Source organism: Alligator mississippiensis, chromosome 1 (assembly GCF_030867095.1).
Source record: "Alligator mississippiensis isolate rAllMis1 chromosome 1, rAllMis1, whole genome shotgun sequence".
In the NCBI taxonomy this organism is placed as follows: domain Eukaryota; kingdom Metazoa; phylum Chordata; order Crocodylia; family Alligatoridae; genus Alligator; species Alligator mississippiensis.
This window is the reverse complement of record NC_081824.1, coordinates 61,407,854-61,431,638: the sequence shown is the minus strand read 5'-3', so window position 1 is coordinate 61,431,638 and position 23,785 is coordinate 61,407,854. Positions and strand designations below refer to the sequence as shown.

The window sequence follows — 23,785 nt, the reverse complement described above, 5'->3', positions numbered from 1 at the left end:
CAAAACTTTTCTTAGTCTTGAGGAAAGTCAACATTCTATTGATCACACATCTAAATTATTATGAAATTACCTACAGAATTTTTATGTATGCGAATGATAAAACAAGAGAAAACACAAACAAAAATATTTTCCACTGACTGAAGTATTTTTTTAAACTGGATTTCTGTTCTCAAAAAAATCTCTCATATATAGAAATAGCAAAATAAATGTAAAATAAATTAAGTGGGTGGGTTTTTGGTTGTAGCCATGTTGGTTTAAAGGGCTGTACAGAGTCTCCCTATGTTTGAAGAAGGGTGACTGCCTGAAGGCTTGCCAAGAACTTTTTTCCAACTACTCAGTCAATCTAATAAAAGATACCACATCTACTCAAAGAACCTTGCCTGCTAAATTAAGTGAGCAGATGAACCACATTAAGTACTTAAATATACCAAAATAATTTAAACACTTAAAAAAAAAAAGTGCAAACATTCAACTTCCCATCTCATTCTGGAACTTCAGCAGAATCATTTTAAACTAGAGACTCCAACAAGACACATAAATGGTGCTCCAGTCTATTAAATTCAACTAAAAGGACACTCAGCCAAAAGGGTTTGTGATAGAGAAAAATATTCAGTATAATATTGAGAAACCTGCTTGGATCTGTATAACTGATGTATAAATTTCATATGGAGAACCAAAAGCACCAAAGTAAAATAAATCTTCAAATCTGCAAGTATGTCTACAGTAGAGATGGCCAACCTGTTGCATGCAATTCACAAGTGGCAAGGGGGAGTCTGCCTGGCACATGGCAGATGGGAGAGGGAACAGGGAACACAACAGTCAATTGGACAGAGAGGAGAAAGCAAAGCAGCAAATCAGGCAGAGAGCACAGGGCAGGGAGCAGAAAGTGGGCCACGTTCAAAAGCCCCCAGTTGTTGCCCTGGGACCTGTCACTGTCCGAGAGCAGCAGCTGGGGCTGTAAGCACAGCCCCAGTTTACCTGCATTATTAGCCAGGGGCTACTGCTCCCCTGCAGCTACCTCTCCCCTGCCCACATGGCATCAGCTGGGAACACCCTGTCTGCTACAGGTGCTGGGAGTGTAGGGGAGAAGAGAAACAGCTGCTCACCATCACCTCCTGGCTGGAGCGCATGCCTTTGAGGCAACTGTTGTTCCCCAGCCAGAAGACTACCATCTGTACCCCACCTTCCTTGCCATGTATTCCAGTGCTTCAATTTCTCAGAATTGCTACCTTTAGCAATTATGCAATTATTAACCTTCATGCATATCATTTTTTCTTAGGTGGTATCTCTTTTTTGGAGGAGGAACAGGAGAGCTCCAGAGAAGACTGAAACGTAAGGAAAAAAGTCTGAAAATGGCAATTCGGGGACTCAACCTGATTTCCAATGGAAGACTGAAGGGCAGAATCTAGAGAATGGAAAAAAGATCATCTCCTGCCTTCTGAAGTCTGTCCCTGGATTCTGTTGGTCTGAATATGCAACAGCAATATTGCAGCAAGTCTTATAAAAACATTTTGCAGTTGGGCCTAAGCCTAAAGATTCTTGAGTTCTGGTGCCTACAGCTGCTTGTATCATGTGATCTGATACATTATGCATTCTATTCAAACTCTCCATGATGTAAATAGCTTAGTGGTACATTTGAATTTAATTAATATCTTCTTAATGCGTCCTAGTTATTAAACCTTTCATCAAATTCTTTAAAAAAAAAAAAGCATCTCTTGGCTGTATTTTATAGAAAAACTATTTGTATTTGCAAACATTAAGGCTAGTTTCACCATTTCCAACCATAACAAATCATGCATCAATATCACTTTGTAGAACAGACTCATTTAATGCCCATTATGACAAATTTAGGTTTGGATAATCACTAATTATATATTAATTCAAGAAATTATGCACCACTTTGCCCTGGTATCCATTTTGCACTACTTATATCTATTTTGAAATTCAATTCATATCATTAAAACCATCTTAGCAAGTTACTGTGTAAATGGATTTTTTAAAAGTTCTCTATACCAGCATTATCAGAACTTTGCTTCTTCAGCTTTTCTTTTTGAAAAATATTTTTATTTCACATACAACACTACACATTTTGTGCTGACATTATTGACAATGCCACCACGCTTACTGAAAACAAACAGCCTAACAGTAGATGGCTTAACTTACCCCAGCGTTGAATTTTAACGTAGTTTGTGCGGATTCTTAATTAGATGCACTTCTCATCTTTTCCTTCTTGTTAGCACTAGCCTTTCTAATATTCCACTGTTCTTTGCAATGTCAAGTCCACTTATCACAATTTACCCTGCTCTGGTTATCATTTATGCTTCAAATAATTTGAGCTTCACATCATATATTTACACCATTATACCAATCTGTATAATAAAGCTAATGGCTCCAACTGGCATCTTGTAAAGAATATGCTTTTGTCAAATGTTACTGGGTGAATGAGAAATATTTTTGAATTTGAATGGCACAGTCTTACAGCTGAACTCCCATCATGCTCCCACTGAAGTATAGTATAGAAAATAACCAATGATTCTGTGCTCATATACATACCTGCAAGGAATACTCTACTTTCTGATTTCTCTGCAAATGTCAATTAACTGTAAATAAATATGAAAGTTCTGCAAATTCATGTCAAGTTTTTTGCCAAGTTCTTTTCAAAACAGAGTGATTCAGGAGGCTGCATTTGCTCAAATCTCACAAACAATTTATCTGACACTATGATATAAAATACTGACACTATGAAGTGCTGTTAAGAAACTGATCTCTATTTCCTGGCCCAAATCATCAACTTGGTTACAGGAACAACAACTGTGCTTGATGTCAGACCATTATTTGCAGCTGAAATTTGGCTTCAGTAAATGTTTTCTGTAGAAAAGGTTCAGCTACTTAAATTGGTACTTCTAATGAAATATTCTATTTCTACATTGGACAACTAGGATGCAAACCTTTCACAAGGACCTGCCTGCAACATATAATTCACCTACTTCTGAATTCTTAACCCACTTTAAAGTCAAGCCCAAAAGGCATTTTTGGGTCTATCCACAATTGACTTTCAACTTACTAAATAACAAAGACAAGGCATTCCTTATTAACTCTTATATGAAAAGGATAAATATAGTAATTAAAAGCTTTTACTATTCCAGTGAAGAAAAAAAATAATCAACTTCCCTGCTTAAGATATGCTCACTAGGTTTAGTGGGCTGATTGATTGCTCTTTAGAGGAGCTGGGCAATAAAGTTTTCCTGTTCCCTGGCAGCCTTCATTCCACAGGAGAGACAATAAGCAATGAATTGATCATTAGGGCACTTGCCTGGAACGTGGGAGACTCCAGTTCAAATATTTTGAAGCAGGAATTCAGGCCTGAGTTTCTGACCTTCTAAGTGAGAACACTAACCACTGGCTCTAGTCAGTCTGTATGGATCAATAAATGTTTATACTCAGTGAACAGCTCCCACAGGAGATACCAATCCAGACAGAGCAGACTTTGAACCTAGGTCTGACCACCAAGTACTGGTTATTTTGAGATGGGTCCCCTCTAGGAAAAAGCCATCCTGAACTTGAGGCACTTTTCCCAACTAAGCTTTCATCTAAGGCAGATGAAAGCCGTTTCTCCAGCCGTTGGTCATGACCCAAAAGTGGGTTGTAAGAATATGAAGGAGTCACAAACAATCACAGAAAGTTGTGGAAAACCACTGATTTTCTCTTTTAAAGGAGAAAAGTGTGGGAAACCATGGGTTTCCCCTTGCAGGCTGGCAAAGCTCCAGCCTACAAGAGGCTGCTTGGAGCTGGGGGAAGCCAGAGGAGGGTGATAAGGTAGGGGGCACCACATGCACACACATGCATGTGGCAACCAGGAAATATACAGAGCAGCTCCTACAACTTCCCACAGGTAAGTCTATGGGGCGGGACATAGACAACATATGGGTGGGCCACATGCCCCCCCCAGATTTCTGCATCCACAACATGCATGGGGCTGCAGCCTGGCTGGACCGGCAAAGACAAGAGCCACCTCCATGGCCCAGTGGGCAGGATGGGGCACAGAAGGGCAGAGTGGGGTGATGCTACTGCAACAGGAGTAATGGGCGGGGGGATGGAGGGCACCATGCTGCCCTTACCTCCTCCCATTGCCACTGCTTCCCTCAGGCTGTGGCTCTACCCTGGAGGGGAGGCGAGGTGGCAGGCAGTATGGGAAACCTGAAGGGAGTAGTGGCAACCAGGCCATGACAGCAGGGTAGAGCTGTGGCTTAGTGCACAAGTAGCTGGTGGCAGAAGGTGAGGGCATTGAACCCCCTATCCATTACTCCTTGCACTGCTGGTGGCGTGACTAGCAAGGGAGTCCCAGTGGCAGTGGTGGCAGCAGCAATAAGTGTCAAGGCCCCATTACAGGTCCCATCCACTGGGCTGCAGAGGCAGTTCCTGCCTGTGCCAGTCAAGCCAGGCTGCAGCCCCATACCCACTGTGGACTCCCACCCCTTGCTGCACAAACTGAGGGGTTGCAGGTGTGGGCGGCTGCAAGGTGGGAGTGAGGAGCACTGGCAAGGATGGCTGTGAGGGGCACCGGCAATATGCACTGTGCAAATTGCACAATGATGAATGTCACTTGAGAGTAATGGAGGGCTATACGTTGATACTGCTGTTACTGCTTTCCTGTTGGTGTTTTGTCTTTTAAAAAAACCCCAAAAGCTATTGAGTTGCTTTAACTTGTAGTGTGAAATAAGTACTTTGGGGCCAATATGCTTGTGTGCTTTCTACTTAAACTATTTATTGGGTCGGGACTGGCCACTGATGTTTACAAATGGGTCCTGGTACAAAACAGGTTGAGAACCACTTATCTAAGACAGTGATGCTCAACATTTTGGCCCTGTGGACCATTTGAAGGGCACAGGGCCAGTCCATGGATTGGATGGGACCCTGAAAGTTGGGATTGGGGCCTCGTAGCCCCATGCCACCTCCACCCAAACTCTGGCTTGTGAGACAGATCTTGTGTGCCTTAGGCCAGATGACACCGCACCACAGGCAGAACACCCATGGTGTAAAGCATACCTTGCCATGAAAACTGTTTCAACAGATCAGGATTTTCCAATGAAAAACAGGTTTAACAAAAATCCCAACTAGTTCTAATCTACAGTAACAAAGAGTCAAAAATTCACTTTTGACTTCTCATCAAAGTCACGTTTTAAACAGAACCTTTTATCCAAGTGTTGTCAAAATGGTATTCTGCATTGTACAACTAAGTACAAGTACACAAAAGGGAAAGTTAAGCAACTCTCCTACAGAAGAATAGTTTACTCAATCTTATGAAAACATTTAATAGGGGAATTAATTTTCTGTGACCTAAATACCTACTTTTTGCTAGTTTGGTATTCTATAACAATTTTCAAATCAGGGTTTTCATAGGGTTGAGCTCCTGATTTTGGACTGACCCATGACCAAGATAAACCTAAAAATACTTACGCAACTACCAAGTGCCTAATTCTTTTGCAGTCCTTTGCATTCAAGGACGACTGTCTTCCATGAAAGCTATTTTCATGGAAAACACTTATGTGGAGAGACAACCGTAGCAGGGTGCAGGGCCCAGACGTAGCAGCTGGGGGGAGGGGGGGTAAGGAAGGGATGATGAGTGGCCAGGTGCAAAGCCAGGTCAGCTCCACAGGGCCCCCCCAAAAGCACAGGGCCCAGGGAATTTGCCCCGATTCGTGCCCCCCACAGGGACAGCCCTGCATGTGCATGACTTTTTATTGCAGAGAAGCTGCTGCACATCAGCTTCCACACAGCTCTTGACAGAACGGGACCTTGATCTAATGGGAGGAGACCAAGAAAAGCAGGGAAATTCGTTCCACAACAGCCTCCATTTGCCTTTGCAACCATTGAGATTCTAACATCTTTTTCTGCCTGCTCTACTGCTAAGGATTTGTTGAGCCCATGGCTGGGGGGTAGATAGGCTTATTATAGTGGCAAACTGTACTTGCCATGTCACGGCACCAAAGGATTCTTGTGGCTTTTCAGGAGGGAAACTATTGCCATCTGCTGTCCTCACCACATCCTGGTGGTGCTGTCACTACTTGGTCTGTGACTGCTTATTTGTCAGAGAGTTATCCCTGCTTATTTCACAGCTAAAGGTAAGCATATGTTCTCTTGCATATGTCCAGGTTGGCTGATCTTCTCCAGTGGGCTTTAAGCTAGGCTCATTGGAGGAAGGGAAGGAGGGAGCCACAGAACACCGAACCAAGAGACACCCACAAGAACAGCCCAGCCAAGACAGGCGATGAGCACAAAAAGTACCCAGGTAAGAGACAGGGGCCTGGTTAAGTCTTGGGATTGGGGGGGGCGGTGCATACACCCTCAGGAGGCCTTAAATGCCTCTACACTAATGCTTGTAGTATGGGGAACAGCAGGAGGAACTTGCCCTCCTGCTAGTTAACACAAACCCAGACATAGTGGGGCTCACTGAAACTTGGTGGGATCCAACACACAACTGGATGGTAAACATCAAGGGCTATAGGCTGTATAGGCAGAATAGAACGGGGAGGAAAGGTGGGGGTGGGGCGCTCTACATCAAAGAGCAACACACATCCTCAACAAACAGCACTGGGTCTGAGGTAGGGCAGACTGAAGTGCTCTGGGTCAGAATACAAGGGGGTCGGGGGGGGGGGGGGGAAGAAAGGGACTTAACAGTGGTGGTCTACTACAGGTCACCCAACCAGGGGAAGAGCTGGACCAGGAATTCTCAGGTCAGCTCACAAAGGCAGTTTAGTCAAGGGATGTGGTCATCATGGGTGACCTAAACAATCTGGACATCTCCTGGGAAGAGCAGTCAGCCAGGTCTGACCGGTCACGTAGGTTCCTAGCTGAGTTACAGGACCTCTACCTAACCCAGGAGGTGCCCAGTCCCACCAGGGGAAATGCATTATTGGACCTGGTCCTGGGCACTGGCAACGACTTGGTGAGGGGACTGCGGGTTCTCGACCACCTGGGCAATAGCAATCATTGCCTACTGGAATTCACCACCCAGTGCAGGGTGTCAAAGGCTTGCAGCAAGGCAGCAGCCCTGGACTCCAGGAGGGCAGATTTCAAGGAGGTAAGGAGACTAGTCAGGGATGGACTGAGGTCCCGAAGGGGAGGGAATTTGGGAGTCCAAGAAGAGTGGTCGTTCCTTAAGGAGATGATCCTCCAAGCCCAAAGGGTGACAACCCCCATGTGGATCAAAGGGGGCAAGAGTGCTCAAAAGGTCCCATGGCTCACCACAAGCATCCAGGAACATCTCAAAGCCAAAAAGGAGGTGTACACCCAATGGAAGGGAGGGGCCATCACCAAGGAGTATACCTCCATTGCCCGAGATTGTAGGGGGGCTCTTAGGATGGCTAAGGTAGAGACAGAACTGCGACTAACGACCCAGATCAAGGACAATAAGACATCCTTTTTTAAATACATAGGGGGTAAAAATAAGGTACCGGATAACGCGGGGCCTCTGCAGGACACATTTGGAAATCTGGTGGTTGCACCAGATGACAAAGCTAACCTCTTTAACAGATTCTTTGGTTCCATTTTTCTGAGCAGGGACAGGGACCCCCCCCCACTCCTTGGGAACCCAGATGGACCCAAGGGAGGCACAGCCAGGCCCAGGGTCAATAAGGACCTAGTCAGGGAACTTCTCGTGGGACTAGGCATGTTCAAATCAGGAGGTCCTGACAATCTCCACCCCAGAGTTCTGAGGGAATTGGCAGAGATCATTGTGGGACCCCCCAGCACAGCTTTACAAGCACTTGCGGTGCTCTGGCAAGGTGCCAGAGGACTGAAAGAGAGCCAATGTGGTCCCCATTTTCAAAAAAGGGAGGAAAGAGGACCCAGGAAACTATAGGCCTGTTAGTCTTGCCTCGGTACTGGGAAAGCTCTTTGAGAAAATTAGCCAGGAGCACATCTGCAAGCAACCATCAGGGGAGATTATGCTTAGGGGCAATCAACATGGGTTCGTTAGAGGCAGGTCCTGTCAGACCAACCTGGTTGCCTTCTACGACCAGGTCGCAAAATCCTTGGATGCAGGTGTCACGATGGATGTAGTCTTTCTGGACTTTAGGAAGGCCTTCAACACCATCTCTCACCCCATCCTCATTAAAAAATAAGGCAACTGTGGTGTCAACCCCTACACAGTCAAATGGGTCGCAAATTGGCTGGAGGGCTGCACCCAGAGAGTGATGGTGGATGGGTCATTTTCGACCTGGAGGGATGTGGGCAGTGGGGTTCCGCAGGGCTCAGTCCTCGGGCCCACACTGTTCATCAGCAACTTGGACCAGGGGGTAAAAAGCACCCTGTTCAAATTCGCGGATGACACTAAGATGTGGGGAGAAGCGGGCATGCTAGAAGAGAGGGGCAGGCTACAACTAGATCTAGACAGGTTACAAAGGTGGGCAGATAAAAATAGGCTGGGTTTCAATACTGACAAGTGCAAGGTACTGCACCTGGGGGAGGAAGAACCAGCAGCGTACCTACAGGCTGAGGAACTCCCTTCTTGTCAGCACAGAGACAGAAAAGGATTTTGGAATCACTATTAATTCCAAGACTAACGTGGGCTGCCGATGTGGGGACGCGGTCAGGAAGGCTAACCGCACCTTGTCATGCATCCACAGATGTATCATGAGTAGGTCCAAGGAGGTGATCCTCCCCCTCTATGTGGCATTGGTAAGGCCAAAGTTGGAGTACTGTGTCCAGTTCTGGGCACAGCACTTCAGGAGGTATGTGGACAGCATCGAAAGGGTTCAGAGGAGGGCCAATCACATGATCAGGGGTCAGCAGGGTAGGCCCTATGAGGTGAGGCTATGGGACCTGAACCTGTTAAGCCTCCACAAGAGAAGGCTGAGAGGGGATCTGGTGGCTGTCTAGAAACTTGCCAAGGGAGACCAGCAGGCAGTGGGAGAGCCCCTGTTCCCCCAAGCACTACCAGGAGTAACTAGGAATAATGGCCATAAGTTGACAGAGTAGATTCAGGCTAGACATCAGGAGGCACTACTTCAGTCAGGGCAGCTAGGAGCTGGAACCAATTTCCAAGGGAAGTGGTACTTGCTCCTACCGCAGGGGTCTTCAAAAGGAGGCTAGACAATCACCTAGCTGGGGTTGTTTGACCCCAGTATTCTTTCCTGCCCATGGCAGGGGGTTGGACTTGATGATCTGCTTAGGTCCCCTCCGACCCTACCAACTGTGAAACTAAAAAACTATAACCTTATTCCACTATAAGCCACCTGTGGACAAGCTGGGTAGCAGTACAGCTCTTCCAAATTAAGTATTTTTAATCTGAAACATAGATGACGTAGTGGGGCGCATGTGCCCCCCCCCCACCCTGAGATTGGCCCTCGATGGCCAGGGAGTAGGGTTGCTGAGTGAAGCGCCGGCCAGTGTCCCCCCTGAGATTGGCATCAGCCAGCACTAAGAAAAGCCAGAAGCACTGAACTGAGAGAAGTGCTGGTAGCACTTCTGGTTTTGCCCCTGGTGCTGTGATTGGCCACTGGGGGACCCCCCCCCCCCCCCCCATCAGTGATCAGCCACTGGGGGACTCCCATACTCTGGAAGTACCAGTCACTCATGATCTGAAAACTCCAAGTGTGCAATGCTGCCAGTGATTTCAGCTGGAGGTAAGTGGCATTAATTTGCCAAGGAGATCCTGAAGAGAAGGAACAGTGAAGGAAACTAAGCAAGTTCAAAAAACTGAAGGTAAATAAGGAAACACTGCTTCTGGATGACCCTGTAATAGCAACCACTTAACAAAAAGGACTGAGGGTTCCCCTACCTTTTCAACTGATTAGCCAAAATTAGGAGTTCAGCAAGGTACAACATTTGAGATTTGTTATCTACAAGCAAGCAACCTTTAAAAACTAGGCAAGTCCATCAATATTAGCCAGATGAGGAAAGAGAACTACCATCTAACATTTCAACCACCTACTACAGATGTGGACCGAGAGGCTGAGAACAATACCTGATAGCAAAAAATGGACATTCTAGAGATACACAAGCACGTGTAACAAAATTGTCAAATGTGGCAGAGACGTGAGAAGAAGAATCACGTACCAAACCACAAAAGCAGGACTATCCATGTCACAAATATCAGCTTTTAAAATTTTCTTTTCTCCTATACTTATTAGTAGAAGCGTGAATGCTAAAGTAGAGATTTTTTAATTGTTTCTATTTTTTTCAGTCCACCAGATGACTGTCAGCTTGCAGGATAAATGGAACCCTGAGGTTTTATTTAAACAGTGGCACGGAGAATAGTTCTTACTTATCCAAGACACCCTAAGTTAAACAACATTGCTATTCTTTAAAAAGGCATGTTTTACTTATGAAGTATAATTTAATCCTGACAAATCTTCACCTAGACTCCCCCACTCCAAAATTTCAACACAACGTGGGTTAGAGGTAAAATGCAACTGCCACCTTCCCAAATCAGGTGAAGCTTACAAAAAGTGCTGGTTGGTTTTATAGGGCTTAATTAAGATTAATTAAGCATATATTTTTGCTTTGTAAGTCCCCTCCCCAAAAAACAAAAACAAAAAAGGAAAGAAAAGAAAAAACTGAAAGCCAGAAGGATATTTCTTCCTTAAACGTCCTGAGAAGATTTGACTGGTAGATTACAAACACTTGTGGGATTTTTCCTAGTCATTATTCATACAAATTGCCTACATAGTCCTTGGACCAGGCATGTTCAGGATTTATCAAAATCATATCATTTGCCAAATTTTACTTCCAGAGTTGGTTAAAGTATACTCAAATGGGAAGAAAGAAATAATACCTCATTGATTATTTGTTCCAGACAGGATTTTATAAACGCTAAGTAACTGTATAAATTGTTTATCCGAAAGGTAAAAGGTTATTCAGATTCTTAATGAATACAACAATTAAGTAAGGAGTCATGATACAGACTATTTCACAGTTCTTACTGCATTATACCTGAGAAGCTATTTTAATTGCTTGCAGGTCTTAATGCAGTTCCTTTATTTGCTTCTACTTCCAAGAAATTTATAGTTTCCACAGTTGTTTCCATAAGCAAAAAGCATTACTACTAAAAGCATTTACACTTTAAGACCCGACACATGTTCTTTTTGACAAGCTCTAATCTATGCCCTTATTCAAACAGACACAGTATCTGTGTAGGAAGATGCCTTTACGTCTAATTCTCTTAGAAATGTAAAATAGCTGAAAGAAAAATTACTTTGTAAATTCTACTAGTTTACCTAGCTCACTGACAAAACATCATGCTAATATTTACCCTCAGGATAAAGACACTGAGCAATATTTTCAAAGAACCTATGATCCAACTCAGCTCTTTATGCAGCTACTTGCCTATTTCATTGTCTAGATTTTTCTTCTGAACATGGTCTGCGCTCGGCAGCCCTCCAACTATCACATCTGAAAAACTGACCTCTTCAATTAAATACATACAATAGGACCAAGTGAGGAACACTTCTGAAATTCTTATCTTTTAAGCTATTTTTTCTCCGTTTTGTGAAGAAAATTAAGAGAAACATTACTAAATAAGCCTTGTTTCCTAAATCGATTCTTTAAATCTGGCCTTTGAAAACTCTCGTTCTAATCATAATTTTCATTCAGTTCACAATAGTTTAGTAAAATTAATAATAATTACAAAGTGGTTAGTGTATCTGCCTCCATGAATTGTTTATCCCCGTGACATTCAGGACAAAAATAAGTAGTTGAACTAACTTCAGGGAATTGGTGATTGACAGAACAGATCCTAACTGATGTTATAAAACCAGACTATCCAGAATATTATTTTTGTATAATTGATAGGGAAGCATAGTTTCACTGTTTTAAAGAAGAAACATGTAAAAGGAGTTTGAAAAGAGAAAATGATTTTGTATTTTTTTCTTCTCTCTAATTAAAAGCAGGAATGTTTCCGAAAGTGCATTTATGTAGCAAATCTGGAGTACAAATAGAAAAAGAAACTTAAACCTTGACCTAATTTTCCAAAACAAAACTGAAGAGTGCTAGTATCCAGCAAAACAGCTCACTGCCTAATACCACTCAGGGCACAAGAATAAGATTTTCTACTCTTCCTCTTCAACATCTAAGAACACTCAAGGTAGTTATGCCCTTTTTGAACAATAGGAGTACCTGCCTTGAAACCATTAAATAAGCTTTAATTTGCACATTTCTGTGCAAACACACAAACCAGTTTTACAGAGTAATGTATTGGATGTAGCACATTAGCAGTAAAGGATCCCAGCTACACAACTAAAGATTAAATCAACACAAGGCTGACCATATTTATTAGGTAAAAATAGACTTTTTGCAATAATCTTCTAACAGTCTGCATACCTGACAGTTATAGTAAAAGAAAAAGAATTAAGCAGAAGAAAAGGAAAGATGACAAAGAAAGTAGTAAAGAGGATCTGCACTTGTGAATCATTTACTTTGCTGATGGTGGATCATGCTGAATTGTAAAGCTGCACTTAATAAATAAACATTATTCTTTAATGTCTGTCAAGGATACCTAGAGAATAGGATGGGAACAGTTCAAGTCTATGAATGCATCTAAATAATGAAATAATGCATCGTGGAGAGAAAGATGAAATTGCCTTTGAAAATTTATAGCGCTACACAAGTATGCCAAGAGCTTAAATGTTGGAACAGCTGCTTTAAAATGTTTTACTTTAGGAGAACAGACAGAGAACAGATTAGATAAAAATTTAGCTCAAGAACACTGATAGTTTATGTGGGTGCTCCATCCAGCCAACCTTAGAAGAAAGCAAGATGGTCTCCAGCTCTCTATCATTCTATGAGGAATGGCATCTTTTGTTTGCCATGTCACCACAAACCACTCATCATCCCTTGGCACTCATTATTGGAGCAATGCTGTGAGAAGGTGGTTACATTTTCACAAGTGCGAAAAAAAGACCTTGTGGAAACTTACCCTTTCTTCCTAAACTTAGCTTGATTTTTATATATGAAAAAGCAGTCCCATTGTTCAGTCACTAATCAATGCCACATATAGTATTTTAACATAAGACACAGATGAAGCTACTGTCTCTTAGGTAACACTAAGGACTTCGCATAAGTAACTTGAAATTATTTTTATATAACCTCTAGTAATAAAATATGCTTTTCTCAGAAAATTAAATAGAAGAGAACATGATATTTAATACCAATAATAAAGATAACTGAAAAATGAAGTCTGCAATACAGACTTTTAACCTAGATAAAATCTGTACAGATGTAACATTTGTATAACTTGTTCTAAAAACAAGTGCTAGTTAATAGTAATAGTGTTAACTGATATTTCAAGTGAGTTTAAGTAAAAAAAACCAAAAAACTACTTAAAATACCATTTTGATTCTTGAAGTCTTCATCTTTGTATAGCCATTTAAAAATGCAGCTATGAAAGAAAAGAAATATTGACTTGACATTGTTTAGGCAGAGAACAGCCAGAAAATCCTCCTCTTAACTTTTACAGCAGCAAGGGTAAGAATAGGAGGGCCTTTGGTAGACATTAATCTAAATTGTACAATCGGGACGAGAGGTCTTTTATATGCTGGATCCCCCTAAAAAACAAAAATCACATGCCAGACATGCATGGAAAAATGTACAAGTTTTGGGATCGGGGATAAATTTCCTTTGATCCAAATCGTGCAACTGGCAGGGCAGGGAAGGCAGCATTAGGACCTAGCCTACAGTGCCATGCTCCCCACCTGCCAGCAACTTAAAAAGTGAGCTGTGCAGCCTGGCATAGGGGAACCAGTTACTCCATTCCAGGCTGCATGAATGCTTTACTAAGGGGCATCATGACCCTGAGAATGGATAGAGGCTTAGCAATCTTGAAGTTGTGTTGCCCTGAAATCTTTAAAAAAAACCCAAAACAAAACAAAACCCCAAGAAAACACCTCCCCAAAAAACACAAAGCCAAATATTCCTCATTCAGAGAAAAAAAATAAAAGTTCAGAAACGCCAGTTTCTGTCAAATAGAAATTCAGTTTCAATCAGCTCTGCCTAATTTTCACTGAAGTTAAGAACCGTATTGGTTTCAATTATATTGATGTAATTGGGTCATTTCACTCTCTTAGAATTTAAGAAAGCTTGAAGCTGCAGCAGAAGCAGATACTAGCTCACACAGCCACAAAAGGGAAGGAGCAGGGCAGGGCCCAGCAGCAGAAATATTACAACTGCAGCAGCCAAAGGGTGGTGAGCAAAGCAGCAAAGCTTCTCTTTACACCTCAGAAGCAGCCAGATGGCTATGTTACTAATCAACTTGGAAGCCCTGCTATTATGACTGCATACAGAAGATCTCTGTTACTTCACTCCCATAGACTCAACACTGATGTAATTAGAAAGGGTGGAGCTTTCATTACCAGCTTTAGCTCACTGACTTTTAGGAGAGCTTTGCCTGCTTTTCTATCCCTTCACTCAACCCCAGCTTTGGGTCCTATAAATAGGAAATTCTCTCTTTCAGGCCAGAGAGAAAAATGTTACTTCAAATTAAGATATTCACTAGGTGTTTTTTTGATATATGATCATTACGTGCACATTTGCCAGTCCATGATTCTGCAAGCCAGTTTTCAAGTTCATGAAGATTCAGACCTTGTGCTCATTTGAAGCCTCTGGTACAGGGGTGGGCAAAATGTGGCCCACAGGCCGGATGCGGCCAGCCAGGCCACTCTCTCTGGCCCATGGGGCCCCTAAATATTAATTTTCTAAATTTATCTGCCCCTGGCTGCCTGTCATGTGGCCCTCAATGGCTTGCTAAAACTCAGTAAGCAGCCCTCAGCCCAAAATACTTGCCCACCCCTGCTCTGGTGTCATAGCTAAACTGGTCACACCCCCAAGCGGTGATGCAGCATATACCAGAAGGCTGTCTTTTTCCTAAGAGAACTACACCACCTCTCCAAATGGCTTTGAGATTAAATCAAACAAAAGGCACTGTTTTCTCAACATCCCCTAGGGCTTTTCTGGTCTAAGTGGAATGGCTGGACAAAAAAGGGGAGGCTTGTAAAATTTTTCATTCTCCTTGGCAAAACAGCTACACTTTCTACAACTACATACAAATGTTCAGTTCTAGCAGTAGAAAGTTTCCACCACTAGAAATGATTCTGGGAGTACAGACTCAATGCAGCTGCTCCCTCTCCCCTGCTTCTTGCATCTTCCTAGGGTGGACTGGAGGATTTCACCCTGGGGCAACAGGGCAAAGCCACTGTTTGCTTCTTGCACCAGAAACTCCAGCCTGAAAGCAGACACAGGGCTGTACTCTTCCCTGTGCTATACTTCTACTGGGCTAGCTGTGGAGCGGAGGGAAAGGTGGAGCAAAACCTCAGCACGCTTCTCACACCTGGAACTCCAGAGTGAAAAGCAGGCAGGGAAATCAGCTGGCAGGCACTCCTTCCATCTCCTCCTGGTCTATGAGGCAGGGGAGACTGGTGCAACTGTCCCAAGCCATCCCTAGACCAGGGAACCTGGTCTCTAGATGACAGGAGCCTTTTCCCCAGCTTCACTTTGCCAGAGGAAAATATGCAGACGTTCAGTCTCCTGGAAAAAACAAATCTCCAGTGAGGGATTTCAACCTTGCTGCAGTCAAGTTGCTTTTCTCCCAGAGCCATCACTTTTGTCCTGGGAGAAAGAACTTCAGGTCTGCACATTTTTGGTATCTACCTGGAGAATGGCAATTCTCCCAGTGGAAACAATGTCTGCACATGGCCTAAAATAAACAAACCTTCTGAGAGCTTTCAGAGAGATAAACTTAACCCTACAACTGGATGTTCAACAACAATTCTGTTGATTTTATTTAAGATAAGCCAATCTCAACTCACCCCTCCTGTATTTGTGTCAATTCTGCAGGACTAATTGAAATAAAAAGATTTCAAACACCAACAGGTCAATTAATCTGATGATTAAATGACGACATTTTAACAGCCTTTTTTGAAACCACACATCTCTAACTATTTAATCTGAACAGTTTAACCAGTTTAATCTGAACAGTACCTAAACTGAAATCAGTCAAAACTGGTGAGGCACACTGTACAAAAAGATTGTAAAACAGAAATACTTAATTTACATCTTTCAAAATTAGAAAGTGTTATTTTCACCCCACAACCATGTTATTTCCTACGTTCCAGGACCAAAGCACTAAAGACCTGAAAGAGCCTTGACAATTTGATTTTTGAAGACACAAAATAAAGAGGAGAGATCTATACTGGAGTGAGTAACAAGAACAAAGCATGCAGCTGGTACTGCAGTTTCGAAGATAATCAGGAAAACAAAAAAGAGGTAAGTTACAGCACATAGCTCATTTGTATCCGGATGTTCTTTTAGACTAACAGATACACATTAAAACTTAATTAGAATACAAAGTTCTTTACCCAAACGAGAGCTTCCATAATGCAGCCAAGTACTTTTAGCATTCAAAGAGCCCTTAATATAACTGTAATGAAGCATTGTAGCTATTTAAAAAACAACAAACACCAGCATAGTAATACATTTTGCTTAGCCCGTCTTACCTCCCCCCACAAAAAGTCAGCTAATAAAAAAGCTCATAAAAACTACTTCTCTAGACTTTGAAACTTGGGGTCCCCCCCTCCTCAGACTTCAGCTTGTGAAAGGGGAAGTGAACTAACCACCACCTTCAGCCTCAACACACCCTACCCTAAAAAACTTAACATGAAAGTTAACTTATGTTAAATTCTAGCATTCAAAGATGCTGTAGCTTTAATGTTAACATAGTAAAAGCAAACCAGGGAAGCAGAACTTACTCTGAGAGCCAGGCAATGTTAAAAAATGCCTTTCTTGATGGAAGACAATGTCTCAGAGAAGACTGTTGCTTTCCTTTCACTGCATTTAACATCTGCATACAGCACCTAGCATGCCTTAAAGCTATTGTTTCAAGCTTGCCAAAAACCTCAGGCAGACTACTTTATCTTATGTTCAGGACACATTTTCAAGGTTTTCTTCAAAACTAGAACACAGCTAAATTTTTTTTTTTTTTTTTTAAAAGGAATATTGTGGAGAGTAATCAATCTAAAATCCCAACCTCATGCACATTCAACTCAATCACAACTATAGGATGGCTGAATAAAGTCATGACTGGTGCTCAAACTTTTGTTGGTATTTTTACAAGATGTAAAAAGGCAAAAAAACCGTAAGTACTATTATACAATGAAACATTAACAGGTTCCTTTATTTTCTTCTATTAATTTGACAACTAACTAAAATGTAAAGCAGGCACACTTTAGAAAACTAGATGTTTTAATTACATTAATAAGAAAATTATATATGAAAATGTATTTTTGAGCAGCTATAACACATTACTACAGGGAAAATAAACTGACAGATAGATGCTTGGGTGCGGTAGACAGAAGAGAGCTAGATTGCTGGATAAACATTATAAGAACATGCTAATTGATTTGTGTCATCTGTGCAAGGACATCTGTCCCAGAAAGAAACGCCTTACAAATTTTCACATAAATGTATTCATTTTATTTTTAATATCAAAGCAGATTTTCCACAACAGTGTAATCCTGTTTGAAATGTAGTTCTGCTAACAATGTCAACACTACTCTAGAATTTTCAATAAGCTTGTGAGACAAATAAACACACAAAACAGGTTTCTTTCTTTGAGCGCCGTTTCCTTAGAGCAAGAGTGCTCAACCCCCAGGTTGCAGGCCACATCTGGCCCACAGGGGCTTCCCAAGGGTCCAGAAATATTGCAGTTGGGAATTGGTGACACTTTTCCCCTACTGCCAAATTTCCAGACCTATAGGGAGCCCTAGGACTGCATGCTGGATCGGGTGCCTGATCCTAGTGCCCAGGGCTGGGCAGGGGTGACACTAGCCCCCTGGGGCCCAATCCTAGTATTCTGGGGCAGCACTGCACTGCTGGGGCCCAATTCCCCGGGGGGGGGGGGGCAGTGCTACGCCCCAGGGCCCAATTCTGGCATGCAGACGACACACCAGCCCTGTGCCATGCATTTGACCCACAAGACTAAAAGGTTGAGCACTACTGCATTAAAGCACTTCACCCCAGATATCTGGTGAAATTTCTAGGCAAGATTTCTCTCAAGTAACTATATAGGTTCAACAAACATTTCTTTAAAATAATCTCATTAAATTATCAATAAATTTATTCTGATTAAATGCATGGTAATGTAATGCAGTCTTTGTTAAAAGGATATTCAGCATGCACATAAGCAAGCAACAATCCAATTATTTAAGTTACTTGATCTTCTTGGGACAATAAATTAAAGTAAATATGTAACAATAATTTCTTGAAAAGTCAAACTGACGTAAGATCTAACCCAACGGGTCTTAAGCCTAAACCTGCTGCAAAGATGCAAGATTTGCTGTTCCTAAACCAAACCAGATAAATATCCATCCAGCCTCCTTTTGAAAACCTCTAAATAAGAATAAGGCATTTCCACAAATTCCTTCAAGGAGCTTATTCCTTTATTCTACTGTTCTAAGAACTCACAAGTTTTTCCTGATATCAATCTGCTATACTGCAATTTAAAAAACTATTGCCTCATATCCTGCCATCTGTAGTAAAGGAGAACAATCCTCTCCATTTTCCTAATGGCAGCCTTTCAAATGTTTAAAAAGTGCCATGACTTTCCCCTAAAACTCCTGTTCTCAGAGCTAACCATACCTAGTTCCTTCAACTTTTCTTCAAATGGCTCAAATTCCAACCCATATCATCTATGTTACCTCTGAATCCCCTCCAGTTTCTTTACATCTTTCTTAAAAATGCAGTGCCCCAACAGAACACAATACTCACTTGAGCCTAACTAGCTGCAAGCTGAGTGGTCCTATTATTATCAAAGTCTTGCATATGATACTTCTATTAATATAGCCCAACACTGCATTTGCTTTATGCAACAGTATCACACTGCTGACTAATGCCAAGTTTAATTCCCAAATAATTCTTCATATTCTTACTGCCTAACCAGTGGATTCCCTATTCTGTACTTCTATATTTGACTTTTTCCCTATGTAGAGGATCTTACATTTGTTTGTTGAATTCCTTTTTGTCATTTATAGGTCAGTTCCCCAAATTACCAAAATTCTTTTGAATTCCAACTTGTATCCTCCGAAGTGTTTGCAATTCCTTCCAGTTTTGTGTCACCTGTCAATTTGATCAACATGGTTCCTTCCCTGCATCCACACCATTACTCAATGTTAAAACAGCACCAAACCCCTGTGGAACTTTACTTGAGACCTTCTGCCAGTTTGACAGCAATCTATTTGTAGTTTCTCTTTGCTTATGGTTATTCAAGGACTTTATTCATCTAATAGCAATCCTAATCTAGCCCACATTTCTCCAGTGTCCAGATGAGAATGGTATATGGGACCATGTCAAAAGCCTTGCTAAGTCCAGATATATACCAAATGCATTTTCATTATTCACCAAGTTACCCTACTCAGAAGGAAATCAGTTGTTATGATTTGTTCCGAGACTGTACATCGACTGTTAGTGATGACTAATTCATCCTCCAGATATTTACAAAATTAATGTTTCTTAGTTTGCTATATGTAGCTACCCAGATACTGAAGTTAGGCTCACAGATCTGCAATTCATTAGGTCCCCCACTCCCTTTTTGTTAAAGGTAGACTACTGTATTCATGACTTACCTATATGCATAAGATGGACAGTGGCTGCAAGATTTATTAAACTAGTTGCTTTGACACCCTGGGAGGAAATCTATCAAGGTAGGCTGACTTAAATTCACCCAAGTTTGTCAAAAGTTCTTCAACATACCCTTTACTTCTCCTTAGTACTTTTGCTACTCATCTGATCCCAATTTTGAGGGGAAGCCTTAAATCAGAGCAACAATGAGCAGCTCCATCCTCTAGGTCTTCTATTAACAGGACATCTTCATTGAGCATCTTTTTTTGGTCTTATATTTGAAGGTCTTGTTAACAACATGTGTTTTCTTACAGGGGGAGGGGGATGGGCAGGATGGGGTTGGCCTTTGCTTTCCTGATTTTGTCCATACATATTCTGCTATTCCTTTGGATGCTTCCTCAGGAACAGTTTCCCTTTCCCTACCTATTTGCATCTCTCAGTTTTCAGTTGGGAAAAATCTCCTAGGTATCTGGCTGCTTTTCTTATCTATTTTTCAGAACAGTTTGATGTTGAACCTCCCATATTAAGTCCTTTAGGAATGGTCAGATCACTTGGATTCCTTCATCTTTAAAACCTGTCTGCCTATAGGATTTACCTACTATTTCTTATAATTGGTTAAGGAAGAAAGCCATTCAGTCCATTCCACTACCAATGTAGGATGCTTCCTACAATGCAGTTACTGGTAGTTTACTGAGCAAGGTATTTCAATGTACTTGCACAGTACTGCAGCTTCTACTAAGCACCTTCCAAAAAGATTGGACGATCTCAGCAGTGAGCATATTATTTTTATATGCAGATAACTTAAGAATATGCTTCATCTGCTAGTTTTCCCTCTCTTTATAGCACTCTAAATCATTATTCTCCCTCCCCCATATTTATCTCCAGCCTCAAATACTTTTGGTCAAAGTTCCATAACGCATGATATTAATGAATCCATACATTACTTATATATTTATGGAAGTCTACATATTCTCAGGTTAAGAGAGCTATAAAAGTATGTAGTTTTAACACTGGCAAATACCACAGAGCTCAGTTATCAAAAATGTCTAGTTTAAAACTATTTCATTATATTTATAATTCCTGTGTTTTTAAAAATCTTTAGCTTCTACATCCAACTTCTGTCAAGTGTTGATTTCACTGGGCTTATTAATAAAAAATAAATAAAAACAACAAAAAATATTTGATGAGAACACTCCCTTTTCCTGTCCCACCAAATAGAAGGATTGGATTTGTCATACTGCCAATTTTTGTAAATGAAAGCACTCTCTCAAATCATATTGTAGCTAAATATTATCTTTTTTCAAACTGTAGTGAAAAAAGCAATTTTACCTTTTCAGTAGCTAGGGGTTTTGGAGGTTTTTCTGGTTCTCTCTCCCTTTTTTTCTCTTCTTTCTTTTTTTCCTTGTCTTTCTATAAGAGAAATAATTTAGAAATTTAAAAACATAAAAATTTAAGAAGTATACTAGTTGAAAAAGAGCAGCAGTCCAAGTGATATGAATGTAGTTTCCTGTACACATCATGCAGCCACCATTTCTAAAAGCAGGTGATTACTTAAGGATACTCCTGCTTTCTATATCAAGTAACAACATTGGACATCATCCTGAAAAACAAAGGTTAATAACCAACCAAAAATAAGTGTTATATAGATCCTGATTTGGTTACATTTATCTTGTAAAAACAGAATATGGAAGTTACAAGTAATATATACTGTTTAGAATATTATAAAGGCCAATATTTTAAAGCATAAAGCAATTGCTGGCCTAACTAACTGGGAACAAATTCAATGCAAGGAACATTAACAAAAACTAACAATTGTTCAAGGATATCCAAGAGCAAAATTGGATATCCCCCAATCTTCACAGGGCCATAGCAATGATATTCAGCAAACAATACACTACAGGCATCTTCAGACTTTGTTCTTGTCAAACTCACCTTCAACTCTAACTTCCCATGGCCATAAACATGGTCTTATGAACAAAATGCTATGCATGAGCTAAGGCTAGGGGAACAGCACTCTACCAGAGGTCCCTCAAACCAAAATACAGTTTCATAATACAAGTTTCCCTCACTTTATGTGGGTTCTTTATATGCGAGTTAGCTCCAACACAGGCTGGGGTCAGTGTAGACAAGCGGAGCGTTGGGTGGCGAGGAGCATAGCGCTCACTCCAGCCCCGGCTGCAGTGGCTCCAGGAGCCAACACCAGCTGCCTGCACCAGGGCACAATGCAGCCCAGACACGGAGGCGAGTGGGAACAGGTGGAGCACGGTGCAGCCCAGCGCCTGCTGGCTTCGGCCACTCCCAGGGCCACTGCAGCCAGGGCTGGGGCAAGTGTCGCTCTGCTCCCTCTGCTTTGCTGACTTGTACCTCACTCCCTCCCTCAGTCATGGGAACCCATCCCTATTTGTTACATTGTAAAGTGGGTTCGCTTTATGTGAATTCGATTTACGCACTGTTCTCTGGAAATGCATGCACAGCATAAGTTGAGGGAAACTTGTACACAGGAAGTTACACCTGTCCAAGAAACCTAAAACTGGTTGAAAGAACATGGAGGAAGAAAAAAATTCTATACATGAAATGGAAAAAGAGGAAGTAAAAGGCCATGAATATAAAATTACAAGTCAAGATATATAGGTGATTACTAAAAGATGACAAATCATTTAAAAAACCCCAACAACAAATCAGTAGAGAAAGTCTAAGACAGGGTTTCCCAAAGTTTTTATGCTGTGGCCCATCAAACAGCAGCCTGGAAGTGGCTGCAGCCCAGCAGTTGCAGCCAACTGAGGCCAAAATTTCTGGCTGGAAGACGGGTAAGGTCCCCCTCAGCCCTTGGGGGGTGGGGGGGCAGCACACTCTGTGCTGCCGTGGGCCCTGCAAAAGAAACCGCAGCCTCTCCGTCTGGCTCTGGGGGGCTGCAGTTTGCGGGTCCACACCCACTTCTGGTCTGGCTGTGGCCCAGGGATTGAGAACCCCTGTTCTAGGACAACACAGGACCACCACTAGATGCAGATAAAACCGTTAACAATGCTACAAGGCAGAAATGTTTCTATTTTGTATTCAGAATGAAACTGGGAGATTTATGCATTGGAAGTACTGTAGATAGAACAGAAAGTTAACTATCTTGCAAAGAATGCAGAACAACATCTGATAAAATTAGACATTTTCTAATCAATAGGATCAAGTAGTTCATACACGAGTCTTAAAATGAATTAGCTGATAAGCTCTCTGAATCATTAAATTTTGACAAATATTAGAAATTTTTTAAAAATGAAGAAATTCCGATGGTCCAGAGGACTGTTAATGTGGATCCAATATTTTAAAGTGAATGATGACCCACAGAACTAGAGAACAGCTAGCTTAACGTGGAACCCAGATAAAAAAATGGAATAGTTAATCTTAGGCTATCATAAAAAAAGTAGAGGTTAAAAACCCAGTTAAAAGCAGTCTAGCATGTTTTAATGGAAGGCAGGTTTTGTCAAAGTGGTTTTAGGATTTCCAGTATTGTTGATTGCTAGTATACATGGAAATACTATACTTTAATTTTTCAAAAAGTTTTAGATTAAGCGTAACATGAAATTTTGATTTAAAAGCTTCATTTATAGAAGTATACCTAATAGGATATACATTAAATGGAAGAAAATTACCTTATTAATATAATCTCAAAACATGTCTTTTACTGGGATAACATTGTTGAGACAGCTATTCCTAGCAGGTTACTCAGGGACTGGTTCTGGATACAATGCTAATTAACAGTGGTATCAATGATCTATAATTAAGAAAAAAAACCTCTCTCCTGATACATTTTGCAAATGTGACAGAGTGGCAGGGAACTGAATACAGAGGATTAGAAGTTACTGTTACACTTGTCCAAGTGTTTCCAGCACAACAAAACATGTTTGATATAATGCATCTGGGAACCAGGAAGACAGATAATGACTAAAGGATAGAAAGCTATCTTGAAAAGTGGCAATAAAGAAGGATCTGAAAGTTAACAAAGGTAACCAGATTTTCATGAAGTCTGTGTCATGCAGTAGCAAAAAGAGCTAACATGACCGCCGGATATATATATGAAAAGGAATATGAAGTGCAGGTAGAAAAGCAATCTTGCTTTTGTATACAATACTGGAAATACTACTGTGACAGACTGTGGGGTATTTATAATACTTTTACATTAACCGTGTTC

General features: G+C 41.4%; 1 protein-coding gene across 4 annotated transcripts in view; it reads right to left on the bottom strand.

The window, feature by feature from the left end:
* Positions 1-23,785, bottom strand: part of SMAP1 (small ArfGAP 1) — a 277,699-nt gene that overhangs the window by 146,704 nt on the left and 107,210 nt on the right. For 2 of the 4 annotated variants that reach the window (XM_014594456.3, XM_019496674.2), the window contains one exon: positions 20,935-21,015. The exons of the other annotated variants lie outside the window; for them this stretch is intronic. In XM_014594456.3, the coding sequence (XP_014449942.1) occupies positions 20,935-21,015 (81 nt within the window). The remainder of the gene's footprint in view (positions 1-20,934; positions 21,016-23,785) is intronic. 4 annotated transcript variants of the gene reach the window in all.